General features: G+C 44.2%; 1 protein-coding gene across 1 annotated transcript in view; it reads right to left on the reverse strand.

Annotated features, from left to right (window-relative positions):
* Positions 1 to 25375, reverse strand: part of stpg2 (sperm-tail PG-rich repeat containing 2) — a 295396-nt gene that overhangs the window by 233387 nt on the left and 36634 nt on the right. Inside the window, exons 6-8 of the mRNA XM_067994494.1 lie at positions 24663 to 24778; positions 22196 to 22304; positions 2557 to 2664 (exon numbers count right to left, since the gene is read on the reverse strand). Coding sequence (XP_067850595.1) covers positions 2557 to 2664; positions 22196 to 22304; positions 24663 to 24778 — 333 coding nt within the window. The remainder of the gene's footprint in view (positions 1 to 2556; positions 2665 to 22195; positions 22305 to 24662; positions 24779 to 25375) is intronic.

The following is a 25375-nucleotide window of genomic DNA, read 5'->3' on the forward strand; positions in this document are numbered from 1 at the left end:
ATTATAACAAAAAGGTATTTTTTTTTAATTTACACCATCTGTTCCATTTCTTTTCAGAATTTCCATTCAACTATCTCTGTGACCTCCTCCAGCTCCACAACTCGCTGAGAACTCTGCGCTCCTCCGATTCTGGCCTCTTGCGCATCCCCGATTTTCAACTCTCCACCATTGGCGGCCGTGCCTTCAGCTGCCTCGGCCCTAAGCTCTGGAATTCCCTCCCTAAACCTCTCCACCTCTCTCTCTGCTCCTTTAAGGGGCTCCTTAAGATCTACCTCTTTGACCAAGCTTTTGGTCACCTGTCCTAATATCTCCTTGCGTGGCTCGGTGTCAAATTTTGTCTAAAAATCGCTCCTGTGAAGCGCCTTGGATCATTTTACTACGTTAAAGGCACTATATAAATGCCAGTTGTTGTTGTAATATAGCTTGTAATTGCATACTGAACAGATCCTATTGAATATCAATGTTATTTGGGTTCTTTTTTATTCTGTATTCTTGTGACGTTTTATTATTGTTCCTTTATCCTTGCAGGAAAGGGAGTTACCATAAGTGGCCATGTGTTTACAACAATAACAACTTGCATTTATACAGCATCTTTAACCTAGTAAAACATCCCAAAGGTGCTTCACAGGAACGATTATCAAACAAAATTTGACACCGAGCCACATAAGGAGACATTAGGACAGGTGACCAAAAGAGGTAGGTTTTAAGGAGCGTCTTAAAGGAGGAGAGATCATAAGACCATAAGAGATAGGAGCAGGGGTAGGCCATTCGGCCCCTCGAGCCTGCTCCGCCTTTTAACGAGATCACGGCTGATCTGATTTTTACCTCAACTCCACTTTCCCCATATCCTTTGACTCCATTGCTGATCAAAAATTTGTCTAACTCAGCCTTAAATATATTTGATGACTCAGCCTCCACAGCTTTTTGGGGTAAAGAATTCCAAAGGTTCACGACCATCTGGGAGATGAAATTCCTCCTCATTTCCGCCTTAAACGGGCGACCCCTTATTCTGAGACTATGCCCCCTCGTTTTAGATTCCCCCATGAGGGGTAACATCCTCTCAGCATCTACCCTATCGAGTCCCCTCAGAATCTTACATGTTTCAATAAGATCTCCTCTCATTGTTCTAAACTCCAATGAGTTTCGACCCCAACCTGTTCAATCTTTCCTCATAAGACAACCCTTCCATACCCGGAATCAACCTAGTGAACCTAGAGAGAGGCGGAGAGGTGGAGAGGTTTAGGGAGGGAATTCCAGAGCTTAGGGCCGAGGCAGCTGAAGGCACGGCCGCCAGTGGTGGAGCAAAGAAAATTGGGGATGCTGAAGGTGCATAAAAGTTAAATGGTACCCAACAGAGTGCAGCAATGCAGACCAAATTGTATTGATGCCAAGGATCACCTCGCCCAGTTAGATGTATCACACTCGCTCCATTATAGACACTCCCAGATGAACACAGTGTAGTGCAAATGGACAAATATGAGCTCAAAGGAAATGCTGAAAAAGCTGAGCTGATAAATGCGGGAACTGCACAGAAGATCCATCAGCATCTGAAAGGAGGAGAGCTGTTTTGGGCATTGACATCACTCCTGACACTTTACTTTTAACTGTTGTTCTCGTCACCCTTCACCTCCTGGACAGGAATTCCCTTATCTGCCGGTTTCCAGTGGTGTCAAAAGGTCCACGCCCGAAACAGTAACCTATATTTTCTCTTTTTAGTTGCTGACGGACTGACTCCATACTTTCTGCACCTCCTCTTTATATAAATTTAAAAGAAAGTGCTTAGGAACAGGAGTGGGCCATTCAGCCCCTCGAGCTTGTTCCGCCATTCAGTTGGATCATGGCTGATCTGTATCTTAACTCCATCTACCTGCCTTGGTTCCGTAACCCTTAATACCCTTGTCTAATAAAAATCTATCCATCTCAGTTTTGAAATTTTCAATTGACCCCCAGCCTCAACAGCTTTTTGGGGGGAGAGAGTTCCAGATTTCCACTCCCCTTTGTGTGAAGAAGTGCTTCCTGACATCGCCCCTGAACGGCCTGGCTCCAATTTTAAGGTTACGCCCCCATGTTCTGAATTCCATCTACCCTATCAACGCCTTTAATCAGCTTACACACTCAATTAGAACACCCCTCAATCGTCTATATTTAAGGGATTTATAGAGTGCCTTTCACATCCTCGTGGCATCCCAAAGCTCTTCGCAACCAATGGATTACTTTTGAAGTTTCTTCACTGTCGATACACAGGCAAAGTGTGAATTCACGCTGCACGAAAGAGCAAGGAAAGGCATCTTTGATAGCACCATCGCACTGAGGTTACGTGAGGGAAAACAGCAATTAGCATTGTGTGCACTTCTTCGAAGAACATTTCCTGCTTACAGTCCTATAAAACTTATTAGCGCCCTCTTAATTGGTATAAACTAACGTATATAACAAGGAGAAGTAGCCATCCAGCCTAAGCAGTTGATATAAAGCAATTAAATAAGTTAATAACGATCTTTGCTCATGCAAAAGGAATGAATTGAAAGAGCACAGAAATTGAGCGGTACTGCTCTTTACCTTGGTTTGCGAAAGGAACGGTGGGCGTGGAGGCATACATCTCTCGAGCGGGCCTGACTTCTCATCAAACTGGCTTCTTATTTCATATTTTGCAGGTCCAGGGAACCCCTTAAAAGATAATGACGAGATACTGAATTGATTCTCAACTGCAACAACAACAGCTTGCATTTATATAGCACCTTTAATGCAGTAAAATGTCCCAAGGCGTCACGGGGTGTCATCAAACAAAACTTGACACCGAGCCGCGTAAGCAGATGTTAGGACAGGGCTTGGTCAAGGAGGTAGGTTTTAAGGAGCGTCTCAAAGCGGGGGGGGGGGGGGAGGGGGAAGAGAGAGACAGAGAGGCGGAGAGGTTTAGGGAGGGAATTCCAGAGCTTAGGGCCCAGGCAGCTGAAGGCACGGCCGCCTGCGGCGGTGCGATGAAAATTGTGGACGCGCAAGTGGCCAGAATTGGAGGAGCGCAGAGATCTCGGAGGGTTGTCGGGCTGGAGGAGGTTACAGAGATAGGGAGGGGGCGAGGCCAAAGCAGGGATTTGAAAACGAGGATGAGGATTTTTAAACTGAGGCGTTGCCGGACCCGGGAGCCAATGTAGGCAACAGGGGGTGATGGGTGAACGGGACTTGGTGCGAAATAGGGTATCACCTTGGTGGATGTTCTTCATCAAATGTGGAATAAGGAAAACAATGATTCGCACTTTTGATTCAGGCGACTTACAGGATGCCATTGAATGTCAGCCAAACATCATGGCACTTCGCAGTCCGGGATTATCCACCTCTGATGGGGTGAGATGAAGAGGGGTGAGAGGAGGCACGTGGAGCATAAACACTGGCATAGACCAGTTGGGCCGAATGGCCTGTTTCTGTGCTATAAAACTCTATGTAATTCTACGTATTTTAAAACAAATGACACAGAAAAGCCCGACGGTATATGTGATGAAGGCAATGTCAGAAAGGTTATAAAAGCTGACAAAAGATGTGTTACAATAAGCACCGGTGGTTAGGAAAGTTGTACTTTGGACTGACATGCCTTGGGTGATGATGTGTAGATAAGCAGCAGCCCCTGGTGTGATGTAGTGTATGTCACTTGGGTCACGACAGGTGCCATTAGGCTACACGTGGCATCACCTTACTCGGGTCATTCAGAGTACAATCAACGATGATAAGTGAGGCATCATGTTCTTTGGGGTGCCATTCACATGTCAACAATTGACCTCACGGGGTTAGCAGAGTACCGTTTTCAACGCACTGAATACACATATGGATAACTAAAGAACAAGAGATGGACTGTGGCTTTTTGGCACGTGTGGCTATTTAGTGCCATTGGTCATGTTCGCTGACAGTGGAGCACACCCCAGCGAATTTCTTATTGAAAACAATGAGGTTTAGGAAATGGTAATAAATCCACAGACTGCTCGGTTCATGTCATTACTGTTGACGAAAGTCACACAACCAACTGAACAAACACCAGTGCCTTTAAAACAGAGAAAAAAAAATGCTTGAACTCTGTTTTAAGGTGGAGATCACACAACCTTGCATCACCCCCCCACCCCCCTCATGGAAACGGCCCTTTACCAAGAGAAAATGGTGAGGTTTGTAAATTCTTAAAACACTTCATAAAGGAAAGCATTTCACTCGTTCTACAAGTTTGCACCACCTTTTTGATGATTTTATGGGTACAAAAAGGATGGAAATTAAAAGAGTTTGCAAGGGGAAGAAACAAAATAGCTTTTTTTTAAAAAAAAAAATCAAAAACCAGATATAATTTCTAAACATACTACTTATAGAGTGTTGGAAAGACATTGTTGGCCTCCAGGAAGATACCTGACCTCTGCCAAACTGTCAGATGCTTCATTTTCTTGACGTCTCCCTGTGCAATGTGACTTTGGCCACAATTCCCTCTAATAGCCAACAACATTCCGCAGAAAGAAAACACACCTCCCAGAAAGATGGTAGATCAAAAAGGGGAAAACAATAGTTTTTAGAACACTGTTTTTTGATATAATTTTCTTTTAACTAAAATGATACTTACATTTTCTGGTATGTAACAGAGAAACAGCTGCAACTACACACAACTGATGCTTCGGTTCAAAATCATTGGAAAAAGCATCAAAAAGTACTGAACAGTGGTGTGTTTTTACTGAAGTCAATACTGGGCATGATTGCAGTTGTAATCAAATCCAGCTTACACCTATATTAATTACAATAGAAGGATATGCTGATAGAGTTAGTTGAAGGGGGGGTGGGAGGAGGCATGTGTGGAGGGAGCATAAACGCCGGCATGGACCGGTTGGGCTGAATGGCCTGATAATGCTCTGCAAATTCTACGTAATTCGATGTGAACATGCTCCATAAGTGCATTTTTGTATTGCAACACTTTCCTGCACTGCAAGAAGCAGCACAAAAAGCTGTGTGCAATTTATTCGTTAATCCAGCTTTTACTGTTCTGCTGTATCTACATTAAAACTTAATTATTATAAAACTTTAGGAGTCCTTACTCCCCCCCCCCTCCCCCCCACAACAAGTCCTTCCTTCCTTCTGCAATCTTCAACTTTAGTGTCACCGAATCACTGCTTCCTGATTCAACTCATCTTCTATCCTCTGATGGTGTTCTGCATTACGGACCTCACCCACATTGTTTCCTGATTTTAAAAAATGCTTCACATGTCTTGCGTTTGTAAGTTTCAAATAGCTCAATTTAGTAAAATCACAGAACCTTACAGCGCAGAAGGGGGCCATTCGGCCCATCGTGCCCGTGCCGGCTCTTTGAAAGAGCTATCCAATTAGTCCCACTCCCCCCGCTCTTTCCCCTTAGCCCTGCAATTTTCTCCCCTTCAAGTATTTATCCAATTCCCTTTTGAAAGTTACTACTGAATCTGCTTCCACCGCCCTTTCAGGCAGCGCATTCCAGATCATAACAACTCGCTGCGTAAAAAAAAAATTCTCCTCATCTCCCCTCTGGTTCTTTTGCCAATTACCTTAAATCTGTGTCCTCTGTGGTTATCGACCCCTCCTGCCAATGGAAACAGTTTCTCCTTATTTACTCTACCAGAACCCTTCACGATATTATGTATAATATAACATATGGTAATATAGTATGGTAAATTCATAATTAAAAACACTTACCAAATAATTGTACGTTGAAAAATATGAAAATGAAGAAGAGTTAATAAAATGAAGAGGATGGAATGAAAATGAAGAGTAATCATTTGTTATTTTTATAAAAAGGATATTAGCAGCACCTGCCAGTGGCCTATCGGTAATTTGGTTTGGCCAGAGTTGTAATCCCATGCCTAGTTCTGGACACCCTACTGTAGGAAGGATATTTATTGCTATGAAAAGGGTACAGTGACGATCCATTAAACCGTATTAATATAAGTTGTTGTTATTGTAACGTTTACAAGCTACTTCCTACCCCAGTGAAATGTTGTTTTAAAATGGAGAGAATACGTTTATGCTAGTTGTGCGGTCTAACAACTCGCCGCCTTAAAAAATTCTCCTAATCTCCCTCCCTGGCTTTTTTGCCAATTATCTTAAATCTGCGTCATCTGGTAACAGTTTTAACTCTTATTAAATTTTAACTTCTATTAAATCTTCCCTTAATCTTCTCTGTATCAGTGTTAGAAACACCAATTTTTTGAGCTTTTCATCGTAATTATAACCTCTCGGTTTGGTCACGTCCTAATATCTCCTTATGTGGCCCGGTGTCCAATTCTGTCTGATAAACATTCCCGTGAAGTGCCTAGGGATGTTTCACTATGTTAAAGACGCGATATAAATACGGTTCAAAAGCTTGGTCAAAAGAGGCAGCTTTAAGGAGCGTCTTAAAAAGAAAGGAGACTTGCATTGGTATCGCGCCTATCACATCCTCAGCGCTTCACAGCCGATGAAGTACTTTTGAAGTGTAGTCACTGTTGTATTGTAGGAAACATAGCGGCCAATTCGCGCACAGCACGGACCCACAAACAGCAATGTGACAAGAACCAGGCAATGACCATCTCCAACAAGAGAGAGTCTAACCACCTCTCCTTGACATTCAACGGCATTACCATCGCCGAATCCCCCACCATCAACATCCTGGGGGTCACCATTGACCAGAAACTTAACTGGGCCAGCCACATAAACACTGGCTACAAGAGCAGGTCAGAGGCTGGGTATTCTGTGGCAAGTGACTCACCTCCTGACTCCCCAAAGCCTTTGGAATATTCTCCACTAGCCTGGATGAGTGCAGCTCTAACAACACACAAGAAACTTGACACCATCCAGGACAAAGCAGCCTGTTTGTCTGGCACACCATCCACCACCCTAAACATTCACTCCCTTCACCACCGGCGCACCATGGCTGCAGTGTGTACCATCTGCAGCAACTCACCAAGGCTTCTTCAACAGCTTCTCCCAAACCCACGACTTCTACCACCTAGAAGGACAAGGGTAGCAGGTACATGGGAACAACACCACCTGCACGTTCCCCTCCAAGTCACACACCATCTGATTTGGAAATATATCACCATTCCTTCATCGTCGCTGGGTCAAAATCCTGGAACTCCCTTCCTAACAGCACTATGGGAGAACCTTCACCACACGGACTGCAGCGGTTCAAGAAGGCGGCTCACCACCACCTTCTCAAGGGCAATTAGGGATGGGCAATAAATGCCGGCCTCGCCAGCGACGCCCACATCCCATGAACGAATTAAAAAAAACACATAATCTGTTTTGAGGTGTTGGTTAAGGGATAAGTATTGGCCAGGACACCGGGGAGAACTCTGCTGCTCTTCTTCGAAATAGTGCCATGGGATCTTTTACATCCACCTGAGATGGCAGACAGGGCCTCAGTTTAACGTCTCATCCAAAAACTAGCACCCCCGACAGTGCAGCACTCCCTCAGTTCTGCACTGAAGTGTCAGCCCAGATTTTGTGCTTAAGTCCCTGGAATGGGACCAACTACCTATCAGCCACCAACTGAGCCACGGCTGACACAGGAGGAGAGGTAGTAAAGAATTCTTGTGTAATACAACAAAAATAGCATCTAAAGCTTCGAAAGGGTAGCCTGTGAAAAGATAGACCAATAGAATACATATTACCATCGTAATCACACTGTATTAACGGTATTATATGAAGTAAAATCATTTTGTTTTAACAAGTGTAGTTTTTCACAAGTAATATGCCTGTTCGAATCAATTGAGATTTAAGCCATTTCTGAAACACTTCCAGCGAAACACTAGGTGGGATCAACAAACGCAGCTATTAAGTGTACAATATTTTCCATGGAACGTAGAAATGACACTGGGACAGGTAGCCTAAGGCAAATTCTCAGCATCTTGCTTGCTCTGTGTGAGGTAGCTATACGTCCCTAAGTAGGTACAACTTTGCCAGGTTCCCAGCCAGACCCAGAGGGCAGTGCTGCCAATAATGACCCATCTGTTAACCACCAGCAAGCAGCTAGCGATTTCTAATGAAGACAGATGGGGACTACCCTGGACCAGCAGGCTGCAGGGTGCTAATGAAACCACCTAATGGTCACTACCTGCCACTTTTTGACTGATTGATGACCACAGCATGAACTTGAAAGCAATGCCCATGGCATTATTCGGTCGTTAGTCACGGAGGGACAACTCTCCCCTTCAGGTTGTCCTTCTCCATTTTTCTGGAAAAAAAAATGCCACATTTACTTCTACCCTTCGGTCATTTACAATAACCTTGCTCAGGCTGCTTGCAACGGATCCTTTGCAAACGTTTCATTCCTCAAAAAATACCTGTGGCTTAAACAAGTGGAAAAGACTTGGAGAGGTGTAGATTATAAAACAGCAAGAACTATTTATTGTATGTTCAAACTATTTAAGGACCTTGTTTATGCTGCCTAAACTGTGTTGCATTTACTCCACAGCAGCATATATCATAGAATCATACGGCACAGAGGGAGGCCATTCGGCCCATCATGCCCGTGCCGGCTCTTTGAAAGAGCGATCCAATTAGTCCCACTCCCCTGCTCTTTCCTCCAGAGCCCTGCGATTTTTTTTTTCCCCCTTCAAGAATTTATCCAATTCCCTTTTGAGCGTCACTGTTGAATCTGCTCCGGCCGCCCTTTCGGGCAGTGCACGACATACACGCATGAATGTGCTGAGAAGGTCAGAGTGCAGAGTAGTCGAGACTCTCGATCCTCTGACTGGACCTATCTCTACTGAGACCCAGCCAAAGTGACAGCCTGGGTCAGTGGAGTGACGACTTGGCAGCTCCAGTACAGCAGCTGGAGCCAGCACCGCCGTACAATCCTACGCACATCGTGGTGTCACGAGCAGCCGTAGGTGGGTAGAAACAAGGTGCTTCACAGGAGGGTAATCAAACACAACGGGATCGGGTGGAAGGTCAGTCTTACACCCCCGCCCAACGTTACTTTCCACTTGACTTCAATGTGGGGAGTAAATCTGGGCCAGTGTAAAAACCCAGCGTTGCAGCCGATCCTGTCAGTTTCCTGACAGGGGAGGGGGGGGGGTGGGTTAAAATTGACCCCCCCCCCCCCCCCCCCAGAGTCTATCAGAGGCGAGGGATGGCGTGCTTGTCCGAGAGATTTTACACTGCTTTATACACAAATTAACAATTTTCCGTTCTCTTGCGCTGGGGCTGTGAGCAGCAACGTTTTTACTGTTAAGCAAGTATGACAATTTACATCAGCAGTGCTGGTGTGGAACTTATGTGCTCTGAAATCTGGAAACATTTCTGCTGAGATCAACCAGTTTATAATGAAGCCTTGTCATCGGATCGGGCATGACAGATAATAAGACGACACGGTTATGATAAAATATCCCAAACAAGGTACAAATGGGGATAAAAGATGCCTCAGAATAGAGCAAAAAAATTATGAAGTGACAGTTTTGATCAATAGCAAATGACCACAGATAAAACTTATACTGATGAGGATGAAGGCTTATATAGCAAAAAAGGCAAGACTGATTTTCATATTTTGGTTAAGGGCAGAACCAGCTTTAGGCACCCTCTGTAACCCAAGGCTGCAGAGAATTCCCTGATACATAGCGAGGGGCGAGGGGGTTCAAGGAGATGGGGAACTGCTACTGCTAAACGCACCAAACGAAACATTTGTCGCCCTCGAATGCCAGACCAAAAAAATAAAATCATCATCATCAGGCCTGCTAAATGAGAAGTTGATGATTTCTGATGCTGGTCTCAGGTGTGAGTAAGATTTCCCTGTTGTCGAAACCAGTGCCGGAAAGCAGCTGTCATCATTCAGAGCTGTCGACTGGCGTTCTCGTGAAGAACATGTCACTCCTGTCAGTCCCATCAGTCATGTGTTCATCAATCTCCAGCATCCGAACTAAAAAGGGTGAAATTATGAGGACAGGAACATAGGGACAGGAGGAGGCCATTCAGCCCCTCGAGCCTGTTCCGCCATTCAGTGAGATCATGGCTGTTCTGTACCCTAACTCCATTTACCCGCCTTGGCTCCATATCCCTTAATACTCTTGGCTAGCAAAAATCTATCGAACTCAGATTTAAAATCGTTAATTGAGCTAGCATCTACTGCTTTTTGTGGGAGAGAGTTCCACACTTCTACCACCCTTTGTGTGGAGAAGTGTTTCCCAACTTCTCTCCTGAATGGCCTGGCTCTGATTTTAAGGTTCTGTCTCCTTGTCCTAGACTCCCCCACCAGAGGAAAAAGTTTCTCTCTATCTGCCCAATCAATTCCTTTCAAAATCCTAAAAACCTCAATCAAATCACCCCTTAACCTTCTATATTCCAGGGAATACGAGCCTAGTTTTTATAATCTGTTCTCATAATCTAACCCTTGGAGCCCTGGTAACATTCTGGTGAATCTGCGCTGCCCTCCTTCCAAGGCCAATATATCCTTTCTAAGGTGCGGTGCCCAGAACTGTACACAGTACTCCAGATGTGGTCTAACAGGTTGCATAGACATAGACATGCAGATTCACCAGAATGATACCGGGGCTAAAAGGGTTAAATTACGAGGACAGGTTGCAGAGACTAGGCTTGTATTCCCTTGAGTATAGAAGATTAAGGGGTGGTGTAATTGAGGTGTTTAAGATGATTAAAGGAGTTGATAGGGTAGAGAGAGAGAGAAACTATTTCCTCAGGTTGGAGGGATTCCAGAATAAGGGGGCATAACCTTAAAATTAGAGCTGGGCCGTTCAGGGGTGATGTCAGGGAGCCCTTCTTCACACAAAGGGGAGTGGAAATCTGGAACTCTCTCCCCCAAAAAGTTGTTAAGGCTGGGGGTCAACTGAAAATTTCAAAACTGAGATTGATAGATTTTTGTTAGGCAGAGGTATTAAGAGTTACGGAACCAAGATGGGTAGATGGAGTTAAGATACAGATCAGCCATGACCTAACTGAACGGCGAAACAGGATTGAGGGGCTGAATGGCCTACTCCTGTCCCTATGTTCCTATGTTCTTAAATGGCCTTGTACTGTTGATATGGTTGGCCAATCTCCAACAAGAGTCTAGCAGGGGCGAGAGATGGCAGTCAAGTAAGCAGTCAATGCATCCGCACAGTAGGCAAACAAAATGGTGGCAGTACATCAAGAAGCAGCATCACCAGCATTCTGCCTTTCGCATGCTCATTCAAGGTCATGATCTCAACTGACCCAAGTTCTGGAATCAGCAGAACCAAACTCGAAGTTCAAATTAAGTTGAACATCCATCCTGACAAACAACACGAGGACATGACAGTAAACGAGCGTTCCTTCCTAAATTGGAAAGCACCAATTTCCCCAAGTATATTTATTCTACTCTATCTGCACGGCTGCTAAGTGCATTCCATCGGATAGAAAAGTTTGCCCAAGTGCTCCAAAGAGGTGACAGTCATCTAAACATGAGAACTAAGACTGGATCATCAAGGAAGTGCAACACTATGCATGGAAATTATACTGGACTTTATTTGTGCATGGTATAAATTTTTCAAAACATTTATATAGCACCTTTAATGGAGTATATGTCCTAAAGTACTTTGTAGAGGAGAAACAAACACTGACCAGTAATCGATGAATCACAGGAGGTGATTGAAAACACTGTCGAAATGATGTATTTCAAAAGAGGTTTTGCGGGTGGAGAGAGAAGTAACAAGGCAGAGAGAATTCTAGGGAGCAGGGCCAAGGCAAGACGGTATAACAGAGGGACGAGGGAGATGTGTAGGACGGCCATAGTCAGAAGACTGAAAAGGGTGTGGACTGGGACATAGGGATCAAGGAAGTTGAATGGAAGTCGAACGGGGCAAGACCACGGAGGGATGTGTGACCAAAGGCGAAGGTTTGAATTCAGCACGTTGGAGGATTGGGAACTAGTTGAGGTTGGCGAGGACTTAGTGCGGAAATGAACGCGGGCGATGGGGTTTTGGATGAGCTGATATTTTGTAGGTTGGATCTCAGGAGGCCAGCAAGGGTGGTGGAGACGTCGAGAGTGGAGGTGACAAAAGCGCAGATAAGGATTTCAGTATCGATGGAAAGGGTCGGGGAAGGTACAGTCGAGGTAAGTGATGCTGCAGAGGTTATTTTGCTCATGGATAGCTCACGGTCGAACTGGATGAGTATGCACAATATCGGGCTTGAACAAACAGCCAGGGAGTGGGATGCTGATCGGGGCATGGGTATGGAGTTTTGGCAGCAGCTGACCAGGATAGCTTCAATCTTGCCAGTGTTAATTTGGGGCAAGTTCTGCCTCATGCTTGGCTTGATGCCAGTGAAGCAACCTGATAGAACCATGGTGGTCATGGAATCATTGGCGGTCGTAAAGCGGGTGTCATCAGCCTACTTGCCATCTCATGCCTACGGGAGACATCGCCAAAGGACAACATATAAACAAGGAAAAGATGGGCGTCGAGGGAAGAACCTCAGAGTACTTCGGAGGTGACCGTGCAGAAGCAGGGGGGTGAAGCCACGGCTACAGAACCAAGAAAGGGCAGAGTGTCACAGAGATGGACCACACGGGGAGAGGCAGCGAAGGAGGAAATCGAATGGTCGGCCACGCCAAATGCAGCAAAGAGGTTGTCGGAGGACAAGAAGGGATAGCATGCTACGTTTAGAGCCGCAGATGATGGCGCTGGGAATTTTACGCGGGGTAGATTTGGGTGTTGTAGGCAGGGCGGAAACTGGACTGAAGAGATTCAAGCAAGGAGTGGTGAGAGAGCTGAGCGAGGAATTAGGTGGCGATAACACACTCAAGGGCCTTGGAGGAAAGGGAGATTGGCAATGGGGTGGAGAAGATAGAAGGGACAAGGGTGGCCTTTTTGAGGAGGGAGGTGATGGTAGCAGAACTGAAGGGAAGGGGAAATAGTTCCTGTGCAAAGCCAGAGGTTAGCAATTTCACAAGCACAGTGCAAGGAAGGGTAGCTGTGTGATCGGGTGAGGCTTGGAGAAGCAGGAGGTGCATCTCATGGATGACTCAAGCCTGGTAAGAGCTGAGGGAGCGATGGGAGAGGAGCCACAAAGTGAGATGGGGTCGGGTGGGATTCACAAGGAGATTATTCACAAAAAAGGACCAGAAATTATTCACAAGAGCACAAGAAAGCATTTTAAAAATACGTACCATAAAAATTATTAAAGCCTTCACGTTATCAACAATTGTAACTAGCTTTTTTTTAAAAATGATTAATATAAAAATGTACAGTTGACCACTTTTAAATGTACACTGCTTGGGAGCCCAGCAGTACATCATAACAAGAGATTGTTGGGCAAAATCAATAAAGATCCAATAACATGGCAGTTTAATAAAAAATTGCACAGTGTAAAATGGCTCAGTCGCACGGCTGTTGTTCATCAGAATAAACAAAATAAACTGAGATCAATCACTGGTACTGTAACCAAGGTAAACCTTACACGGTGATTTGTTAATACCACGTGACCACTTATACACCAGGAACCCTGACATCCATTTCTCTTGCCATTTAAACATTGTGCCCAAGTGTCCAACACCGATCCATGCCTTAACTGAACAGATTTCTTTGCGTCCGACGACATCATCTGCACCATAAATTCGTTGCACTTAGTCAGTGATCCTTTTTGCTGCATGTTTCGATGAAATCTTGCGACCGCTCACACTCCAATAAAGCCTTCCCATTACAGCAAGGGACAGCGGCTGCGCCTTCATTAAAATCGGGATCGAGAAAATATTTCCAAAGGGCGTTTGCTGAGACTCCAGTTGGGTCTCCAGCCGGTGTGCCAGCGCGGATTTGTTACCTTTCCAACACAGTCAACGGCGCTAACAAGCTGCCCCAACAGGAGCGAAAGAATTCAACTTGCAGGTGAGAAAACAAAACCAGGACTTCCAAATCCCGCTAAAAGCCGAAGGAGTTTGTTCTCCTCTGTGGGTGAAGTTTGGTGAAAAAGCAGATGGGAGTAAGGCAAGTATAAAACACTAATGGGCTTTTTTGTAACTGCTACTCAAAATCTTGCTTCCGTGCTTAAATGTCTAAGAAAGTTAGCTCATGGACACACAAAAAAAAAAGAGGACTGTTGGTTAAGGATTGACAATTTTTTAAAAATTTGTAGTCAGGGTGTGGTTGACATGGGCAAGGCCACATTTATTGCCCTGAGAAGGTGGTGGTGAGCCTTCTCCTTGAACTGCTGCAGTCCTTCTGGTGACGTTGCGCCCACGATGGTGTTGGGTTGGGCTATTTCAGGATGTTGTCCCAATAACAATGAAAGAACAATGGGTGCCCAAGTCAGGTTGGTATGGGACTTGAAGGAGAACTTGGAGGTGACGATGTTCCCATAACATTGCTGCTCTTGTTCTTCTTGGTGGTAGAGATCACTGGGGTTGGGGGGGGGCTGCCCAAGTACAATCGATGAGCTGCTGCAGGGCATCCTGTAGATAGTGCATACTGCAGCCATAATGTGCAAGTGGCGGAGTGGATGGATATTGAGTCCAGTGGTAGGTGGCGAGCTTCAAGTGTTGTTGTGACTACACCCATCGAGGAATACTCCATCACACACCCGACTTGTGCCTTGAAGATGATGGAGAGGCTTCGAGGGGGTTTAGAAAGTGAGCCGTTCATCACAGAGTAACCAGCCTCTTCCCTGCTCTTGTAGTTATGGTGTTGATATGGCTGATCCAGTTAAGCTTCTGGTTAATAGTGACCCCCTATGATATCAAGGTGGTTGGGCTAGCTCTTGTTGGAGATGGCGTTACCTGGCACTTAAGTGGCACGAATATTAGCTGCCACTTGTTAGTGCAAGCCTGGATGTTGTCTGAGTCCGCCTGTGGACTGGTTCATTATCAGAGGAGTCATGAATGGAACTGAATACTGTGGAATCAACAGCCAACAGCCCCACTCCTAACCTTATGCCAGAGGGACGGTCATTGATGACGCAGCTGTCCGAAGATGATCACCGTCACTGCTCTGAGGAACTCATGTAGCAATGTTCTGGGACTGCAGTGATTGTCAAGGACAATCACAACTATCTTCCGGTGCGTCAGGTATGACTCTAGCCACACCTCCAGCTCAGCTTTGCTAGGGTTTCTTGTACCATACTCAGTCAAATGCTGCCTCGATGTCAAGGACAGATAATCTCATCTCTCCTCTGGCATTTAGCTCTTACGTCCATGTCTGGATCAAGCCTGTCGTAAGATCTGCAGCCAAGCGGTTCTGTTGGAATCTGAACTGAGCATTGGTGAGCAGGTTATTAGCGAGTAGGCACCACTTTACAACACTGCGTATGATTGGGAGGAGGCTGATCGAGTGGTACGTGGCTAGATTTGTCCTGTTTATTTTTGCGAAGGTTAGGACTTACCTGAGCAATATGCCTCTTTGACGGGTAGTTGCCAGTGTGCGAATTGCCAGCAAGAGTTGAGTGTGGTCAGGGAGTCAAGTTAATGGGGATGTATCTGCAACCCTTGTGACCACATTATGCATGTTTGATGGATTGCCCCCAGCCCAAGAAGCTCATAATGCGTTTCAGTCAGGCTATCTAAAAAACCCTGTCTGTACAACAGGATTCACAAAATCTCCATTCGGCCAGTTGAATCATAGAATCATAGAAAGTTACGGCACACAAGGAGGCCGTTCGGCCCATCGTGTCCGTGCCGGCCGAAAAAGAGCTACCCAGCCTAATCCCACTTTCCAGCACTCGGTCCGTAGCGCTGAACTAAGCTGTGCATATTCCACAGCTTGCATGAATCATTAATCCCAGTTGCATGCCAAGTTAGGTTCTTAAGCAGTGCAAGAGCAACACTATTTTAAGCTGCTCTTAAGTTGGTCCAGTTTCAGGCTGGTCTCCTTTTTGAAAACGCTAACCAACTTTGGGATTGAACAGAAACTTTGGAAAACAAAATGGCACACGGCTGACATTTTGATTTGCGCTTGTTATTTGCTCCAATATTAGCCAAATAGAGTCTTTGTTCGTGGAGAAAAAAAAGATCAAAATGTATTCCTGGCTGAACTTTTTCTAACCAGTAGACATTTTATGTGGAAAAAAAAAACTCACCTGAGAAGTGAAACAAACATTCGCAATTTGAAAAGTTCAAGGATGCCACGGGTAAGTAATCAAATGGGAAATTTTTAAAAAGACAGTATGCAAGATTTTAGCAGAGGATATCAAATTGATTCCTTGGGATTTTTTTTCGCTGTTTTAATAATTAATACTGTAATTTTAAATCTATAGCTTGGTGTCACTGTAACAGCTGGGGATTGAAACACAACAGTCATGTGGTGCAATAGCCACACTAAGAAAATGTTTTTTGTCATTTTATCTGTAATTAGATTGGCATATCAAGGGCATTCAAATTGGCTTGTAAATAGAAGAGACGGATTTGAAAGAGCTTTAAAACAAGCCATAATAAATTATGGATTACATCAAGACTGCAATTGCAACAAAAGCAATTGTCTTCATATATTTCAAGATCAAAATGACAAAGATTAAAGTGATTGATCAAGAACTTAAAAATGAGCCTCATATTGCTTTTGCAACTGAACTTGACTGCAAAAAAAAGTTAGCATTTAATTTCTCCTGTCTTTTTTGTTATCTTTCTGTGAGGGAACACGAGATAAAATGCAACAGGTCTTAAAACATAATTGAGAATTTAAGGTGTCCATTGCAACACATAGGCAACACACTCATAAACATTCTGGATTAGGTCCTGCAGACATGCTAAGAGTAGATAAACCCAAAACTGCAATTGTCACATCTATACATATTCATGCACATTCTTCATAAACACACATTACATTACAGCACACAAACAGGCCATTCGGTCCAACTGGTCGATGCCAGTTTATGCTCCACACGAGCCTCCTCCCAACTAGTGCACTCACTAATGGCAAGTCAATGTTGGCTATAGCCAAAGCAACTTTTAAGATGTAGTTGTACATTTGATTTGCAGCGAGCACAGACCTCCCAATATCATACTGTGGTCTTATTTCGCACAGGTTAACAGTGCTGGTTACCAAACGTCGCTCTTTGTATTGGAATCTAAGTTTTCTATTTATTGTTCACCATCTTACGTGTTGGCCATTTTTTAAAAAACACATCAATGGCACATACAGTGCGATGCCAATGCAATTCATAAATCAGATCCCATCTCTTTAAACTGGCACATGTAAATTATTTTCAAGTGAAATGACCTTATAGCAGGAACGAAACAAAAAGGGAAAACACTGGAGTTCTTTTATCCAATTATAATGGTTCTATACTGTGCAAATCTTAAACTGAGACTGCCACCTATTGAAATATTACCATATTACCGGTTGACTTAGTTTAATTATACTGGGAAACACACAGCTATTTCATGCTGACAAAGAGTACTAACCTGGACTGAATGGATTAAAGTATTTCAAATGATAGTCAGCACAAAATATATAACGCATAGATTACTTTTCCTTATTTTTCTAGGTACTGTGCAGTATGAATTTTCTAAGTTCACACTGCCTCTTAGCTTTAATGTCAACCTTTTGACGAGGGGAACAGCATTTTCACACGCTATCAATCGATCAGGATGTCAAGGCCTTGGAGAGGGTGCAAAGGAGATTCACTGGAATGGTACCAGGGATGGGGGACTCCAGTTATGTGGAGAGACCAGAGAAGTTGGGGTTGTTCTCCTTAGAGCAGAGAGGGTTAAGGGGAGATTTAATGTTCAAAATTATGAAGGGTTTTGATAGAGTAAATAAGGAGAAACTTGTTCCACTGGAAGAAGGGTCGGCAACCAGAGGACACAGATTTAAGGTAATTGACAAAAGAACCAGAGAGGAGAATTTTTTTTAATGCGGCGAGTTGTTACGATCTGGAATGCGCTGCCTGAAAGGGCGGTGGAAGCAGATTCAGTAGTAACTTTCAAAAGGGAATTGGATAAATACTTGAAAAGGAAAAATTCGCAGAGCTACGGGGAAAGAGCAGGGGAGTGGGTCTAAATGGGTACCTCTTTCAACGAGCTGGCACCGGCACAATGGGCCGAATGGCCTCCTTTGATGCTTTATGATTCTATGATAGTAAAGGTCCCCTGAGGGTTCCGTTGATAAGTGTGGAATGTGGAATTGAACAATACGGATCCCTGTTCTGTGCTGACTTAGCTTGGCTCAGCCAGGAATGCAGTAGGGATGCTAAAGAATGTTTAAATCTATAAAATGTTCCAATGTTCTGTACACATCACCCACCTGTAATATAATCTCCCAGTCACCATTACTAAAATAGAATCATAGAACCATACAGCGCAGAGGCAGGCCATTCAGTCCATTGTGCCTGTGCTGGCTCTTTGAAAGAGCTGTCCAGTTAGTCCCACTCCCCTGCTCTTTCCCCATAGCCCTGCAAATTTTTCTTTACATACAGATTTTGCAGAAGTTGAACCTGAGAATTTTAAAACTTGTGAAGAATGTACAGTGCTGAAGGAAAATTGCAGTATCGCACAAGGTACTGAGCCTATACGTGTATGTGAAAGCTGAAAAGCAAGATCTTCAGGAGGTGAGTGTTTGATACTGCAGCTCTTATTTATTTTCAGAATCCACTACAGTCAAGCAAAAATATTTAAATTTTTTTTCATATAAAGAGCAGCTCAAATTCCAGGTCGCTACTAAATTTCAATTTTTTTTTAAATTAAGTTAAAAGTCCCTTGAAAATAATGGTAATCAATGCCAGCCATTTTATATATTTCTGAAATAAAACCTAATGCTGATGCAGACATTTCAAGGCGAGTCAGTTTAAGTGCTTCAAGTAGATTAATTTCATTAAAAAAAAATTAAAGGGGGTGGGGGAGGGACGATCATCAGGGTCTCATTAGCGTGGTGATATCTCATTAGGAGACATCATGTTTTAACTGTTCTTAATTGTACAGCCCTCCAATAGTTTCTTTCACTGAGCAGCTCAGATACAAAACTGCTGTGGTACTTACTAAAATCGAGTCACATCGAAACTACAGCACAGAAACAGGCCATTCGGCCCTTCTGGTCTATGCCGGTGTTTATGCTCCGCACGAGCCTCCTCCCTTCCCACTTCATCTAACCCTATCAGCATATCCTTCTATTCCTTTCTCCCTCATGTGCTTATCTAGCTTCCCCTTAAATGCATCCATGATATTTGTTTCATCTACTCCTTGTGTTCCACATTCTTACCACTCTTTGGGTAAGGAGGTTTCTCCTGAATTCCCTATTGGATTTATTAGCGACTATTTTATATTTATGGATATGGGCCAAAGGCAGGTATATGGAGTTAGATCACAGATCAGCCATGATCTTATCAAATGGCGGAGCAGGCACGAGGGGCTGAATGGCCTACTCCTGTTCCTATGTATCTCTAGTTTTGGATTCCCCCCCACAAGTGGAAACGTTTTCTCTACGTCTACCCTATCAAACCCCTTTCATTATCTTAAAGACCTCGAATCAGGTCACCCCCTCAGCCTTCTCTTTTCGAGAGAAAAGAGCCCCAGCCTGTTTCAGACATTTTCACACAACTGAGAGCATTACTGCCCAACTGTTCTTTGCTCCATTGTTGGCCCCAACCACAGCTCAGTAAACTGCTGCTACAGGGAGCTTTTAGATGAATCGTTTGAGATGACACTGCTTGGCAGAAAAGCCTTGCGATGTAGAAAAAAATAATTCGTCAAAAAAGTCTCCCAAGTATTCCCACCATAAAAAGGCAGTACATTGGTAGAAAGTACTTTCCTTCTGGAACTTTACACTGGATTGCACAATGGTAAATGGTCATTTCACAATCCCTCGTTCCCATATTCACTGGCTGTAAACACACACTTTGAATTCTGCTGTATTTCTAATATTTTAACACTCATAGTATTAACTCTTTATGCTGACGGCGGCAAATCTTGGGAAGCACGTCATGTAAATGAAAAATTCCACATGCTGTCGGGAAATCGAAGGATCAATCTTCATCTTTAGCATTCGTAGCACAGAGCACAGGGCATTTCAGGAATTTTTATAACGAGGGGCAATGACCATCTCCAACAAGAGAGAGTCTAACCACCTCCCCTTGACATTCAACGGCATTACCATTGCCGAATCCCCCACCATCAACATCCTGGGGGTCACCATTGACCAGAAACTTAACTGGACCATCCACATAAATACTGTGGCACAAGAGCAGGTCAGAGGCTGGGTATTCTGCGGCGAGTGACTCACCTCCTGACTCCCCTAAGCCTTTCTACATCTACAAGGCACAAGTCAGGAGTATGATGGAATACTCTCCACTTGCCTGGATGAGTGCAGCTCCAACAACACTCAAGAAGCTCGACACCATCCAGGACAAAGCAGCCCGCTTGATTGGCACACCATCCACCACCCTAAACATTCACTCCCTTCACCACCGGCGCACTGTGGCTGCAGTGTGTCCCATCCATGGGATGCACTGCAGCAACTCGCCAAGGCTTCTTCGACAGCACCTCCCAAACCCACGACCTCTACCACCTAGAAGGACAAGAGCAGCAAGCACATGGGAACAACACCACCTGCACGTTCCCCTCCAAGTCACACACCATCCCGACTTGGAAATATATCACCGTTCCTTCATCGTCGCTGGGTCAAAATCCTGGAACTCCCTTCCTAACAGCCCTGTGGGAGAACCTTCACCACACGAAATGCAGCGGTTCAAGAAGGCAGCTCACCACCACCTTCTCAAGGGCAATTAGGGAATGGCAATAAATGCCGGCCTCGCCAGCGACGCCCACATCCCATGAACAAATTTTTTAAAAAGTGACAAGTGATGCTACCGATAACTTTCAGATCTGGGCCATTTATTACAGCTGATGGACTGTAAGCATAAATTCACTGGAAAGGTAAGAGTTTCTCTCTTTCCTATGGTCAGTCTTTAATGGGAGAAATCTCCTGCATAGCCATGGAGGCTGAAGGATTCTCATCCAAAAATATAAAATATTAAAATGAAGTCTGCCTCGATAAGGCCCTTTTATTACACTCAGTGTACCTCAACGCAATGCTATTTGCTTATCTTTGTTCTTGCATTCGGTGCATTTTAATGAGGTGCAAACTAGTGAGTAAGCACAGCTGTATCTGCCGAAATAAACGCTATAACCGGCAACTTTGAAATTGTTAATGCAGATAATTAATGGTCATTGGTTTTTGGTCAATAGAAGCAACTGCCCATTTTAAACATGGATGTTTCAAGTGGTGGGGACTGTATTTTCACTGTTCTAAAACTGCTTTCCATGAGGATATTTATTCTCACTGTGTCACTGTCCACTCACCCTGGAGTCTGGGATCAAATCATGTCCAGATAGACAGGAGTCTCTTCTTCCTGCTAGCTGTAAAGACCTTTTGCAAAATAAGTTTAAGCAGACTTAGCCAAGTTCTTAGTGAGCACAAGTTGGTATTCAGCTCCAGTTCAAGAGCTGGCACCAGCTCAGGCAGAATGGGGTGAATGGCCTCCTTCTGTGCTGTAATTTCTATGATTCTGTGATCAGTTTACAACATAAAAGTTGCCCCAATTCATTCTATTACTCAAAGGGAGCACAAGACTAACTGACGTACACAACAGTAAAATTCTTACTGGAGCGCTAGAGGTTGCTCATCTGATGTTCGGGTTTCAGCAAGTTGGTGAGGCAGAGAGTTTTACTTTCTATCTGCGGTGTGCTGTACTTACCTGGGAGAACTTGATGCTGACATCAGGGGGAAATTTTAACCTAACCGGCGCATCAGGGAACGGAGGGGATCGGGTGCGAGGCTGTTTTTTTTTTTTTTACACACCCCAACTGATTTTACTCTCCACTGACTTCAACGGTGAGTAATATCGGGCGGGGAGGGGGGGTAGAACTGGCCGTCCAACCGATCCCGTGGGATTCCCGCCCGGCGATTTAGGTTAAAATTGCCCCCAGATGAATTGCCTGAAGTGGGAAGAGCGTTCCCTGCTCCCAAAGCTGACATCCCTCACCTTAACCAATTCTTAATGACCACACTGCACAATACCCAGATTTATAGCTATTATTACATGTCACAGGAAGGCTGGCTTTTACATTTTGATAAAGAGGTTGTTGGAATTCATGACATGCCTGACATTTCTGAAATAAATGCACACTGTGACATAACAAATTGTCGTTGGTTATTATGTGACAGATAGAATCAAGCTGTTCTGCTGCAGAGTTAAAAGTGTAGCAGAAGCTGCATAACATGCCCACACACATGAAAAAAACAAAGAAGGGACACCAGTTTCTCCAATAAGTTTCTATTACCTTCCTTTCTTCCTCATGTACAACTGCTTCAAGATACCGTGGAATGTGAGACTCGTATCTTTGATCTTTATTCTTCATGTTCAGGTTTTCGTAATTAAGGGCACTGTCCCTAAAGCACAGCACAGGACAGATATTTAGGTAATGGTTTTGAATATATCGTGTCGCTATCTATATTACACAGAATTACAAAGAATGTACAGCACAGAAACAGGCCATTCGGCCCAACTGGTCCATGTCAGTTCATATTGGTTTATACTCCACACGAGCCTCCTCCCACCCCTCTTCATCTCACCTTAACAGCATAGCCTTCTATTCTTTTGTCCCCCATGTGTTTATGTAGCTTCCCTTTAAATGCATCTGTGCTACTCCTTGTGGGAGCGAGTTCCACATTCTCACCACTCTCTGGGTAAGGAAGTTTCTCCCGAATTCCCTATTGGATTCACTAGTGACTATCTTATATTTATGGCCCCCAATTTTGGTCTCTGCCAGAAGTGGAAACGTCTTCTCTACGTTAACCCGATCAAACCCTTTCATAATCTTAAAGACCTCTATCAGGTCACCCCTCAGCCTTCTCTTTTCTAGAGAAAAGAGCCCCAGCCTGTTCAATCTTTCCCGATAGATACGACCTCTCAGATCTGGTATCATCCTTGTAAATCTTTTTTGCACGTTCTCCAGTGCCTCTATATCCTTTCTATGATATGGAGACCAGAACTGTGCACAATGCTTCAGGTGTGGTCTAACAAAGATTTTATACAAGTTTAACATAGCTTCTCTGCTTTTCAATTCTTTCCCTCTGGAAACGAACCCCAGTGCTTGGTTTGCCTTTTTTATGGCCTTATTAACCTGCGTCGCTACTTTTAGTGATTTGGGTATTTATTAAAATCCTTAAGTAAACACTTCCGATAGGAATTCCAATCTGCACAATTACCTGTTACACTTGCTTGTTATGCTTCCATTAATGCCAGAAGGTGGTGAGGTAACAGGACTACTAATATTAAGATCTTCACTAACTTGTCTCGGTTCCCAATCACAATGCCAGATGATGCCGGCCTCCTCCTGCTCCTACTTCCTATGTTCTTATGCTGGAGAATCTGTTGATCCCCTAACGTGGCTTTTTTCTCTATAGCAGCAGCCTGTGCAATTGTGAGTGAATTACTTTTATCTTTTTTAACTGCTGAAATTTAATTAAAAGTTACTACATTCACTTTGTGAGGAAACTTTTGCACCACAGACTGCAACACTCGATGTGCTGCTGTTCATAGTTTGGTTGCTGTTTCTCTCTGCCTGGCTGGCCACCCTCATTTGCTGCCCTCCCGGCACAGTGGAGAGCAGCCCTGGCTGGCTGTGGGCCTGTGGGAGGGGTATCAGGATATGGGAATTGCCCTGCACGTCTGCTTCCCAACTGGCCAGGCTAAATTCTTGCTCTCATGCTCACACAATGTTGTACACCGGTGGACAACTCCCCTGCTCTTCCTCAAAATAGTTGCCGTGGGATCTTTTACATCTACCCGAGAGGGCAGGCGGGGCCTCGGTTTAACATCTCATCCGAAAGACGGCACCTCCGACAGTGTAGCACTCCCTCAGTACTGCACTGGGGTGTGTGATCCAAGTCTCTGGAGTGGGGATTGAACCCACAACCTTCTGACTGAGAGGCGAGAGTGCTACCCACCGAACCACGGCTGACAAAGAGAGTAAAAGTAAGATTGCTCCTACAAGGTTTCAGAAATGGCTTTCTCGTGGAGTCCCCACCGTTTATAGCAGGTGCGTTTGTGCAATCGCGATCTGCCCGCTATACGTGGTGGCCGGTATAACACGGTGGCGCTATTATAGAACTCTACTATATAACAAGAACGTTGTAGAACACAAATAAACTAAATAAGACTGCCTGCAATATAACTGGCTTTATTTAAATTGTAATCAGTGATTAGTATAGACTGCATCCCCCACACCACTTAGAGGGTGTTAGAAGGGCTAAGTACTCAAAAAATAACTGCACCTTAACCAGGTGTTATTTACTTTTTTTTTCGTTCATGGGATGTGGCCGTTGCTGGCAAGGCCAGCATTTATTGCCCATCCCTAATCGCCCTTGAGAAGGTGGTTGAAGAAAGAACTTATGTTTGTTCTTGCATTCAGTGCACCTTAACCGGGTGTGCACTGGCGAGAAGCACAGCTGTTTCTGCCCGAAATAAACGGAGCATTTAAGACGCTATAACCGGCAACTATGAAATTGACGTAAAAGCGAATAGATAATAGTTATCGCTTTTTGGCCGATATGAGCGACTGCCCATTTTAAACCTGGATGGGGAACTGTGTTAAAATCAAAAATGTATTTAACTGTGATGTTCCTCTATAATTCCAATAAACAGCGATTTCAAAGCTACGTGTAATTGTAATAAATATCCTGCAATTGTGAACTACAAACATGACAAATAACATTTAATAACTGTGAGAGCAAAATTATACTTACTTCTGTATATCGTACGTCCCTGGTCCAGGACCCTGGGGGATTTTAAAATCAATGCGTTTTGATGTACGGTTTCCAAAATGCACACCTTTATATTGCCGAGTGGGATATGCCTCATTCTGAAATAAAAGAATCAAGAAATTCTGAATTAGATCCATTTATTTCCTTATATTAAAAATACTTCCATCAATACTATGATACTATGAATACAATTCATGGATTAAGCACTTTGAAAATGCTTACACCAGCATTTATCCCTCAGCCAACATCACTAACACAGTTTACCTGGTCATTTATCTCATTGCTGTTTGTGCGAGCTTGCTGTGTGCAAATTGGCTGCCGCGTTACAACAGGGACGACACTTCAACGGCTGTAAAGCGCTTTGGGACGTCCTGCGGTTGTGAAAGGCGCTATATAAATGCAATGTGATAATGATCAGATAATCCGTTTTAGTGGTGTTGGCTGAGGAATAAATGTTGGCCAGGACATAGGAACATAGGAACAGGAGTAGGCCATTCAGCCCCTCGTGCCTGCTCCGCCATTTGATAAGATCATGGCTGATCTGTGATCTAGCTCCATATACCTGCCTTTGGCCCATATCCCTTAATACCTTTGGTTGCCAAAAAGCTATCTATCTCAGATTTAAATTTAGCAATTGAGCTAGTATCAATTGCCGTTTGCGGAAGTGAGTTCCAAACTTCTACAACCCTTTGTCT

The sequence above is a fragment of the Heptranchias perlo genome, chromosome 1 (assembly GCF_035084215.1).
Source record: "Heptranchias perlo isolate sHepPer1 chromosome 1, sHepPer1.hap1, whole genome shotgun sequence".
Classification (NCBI taxonomy): Eukaryota; Metazoa; Chordata; class Chondrichthyes; order Hexanchiformes; family Hexanchidae; genus Heptranchias; species Heptranchias perlo.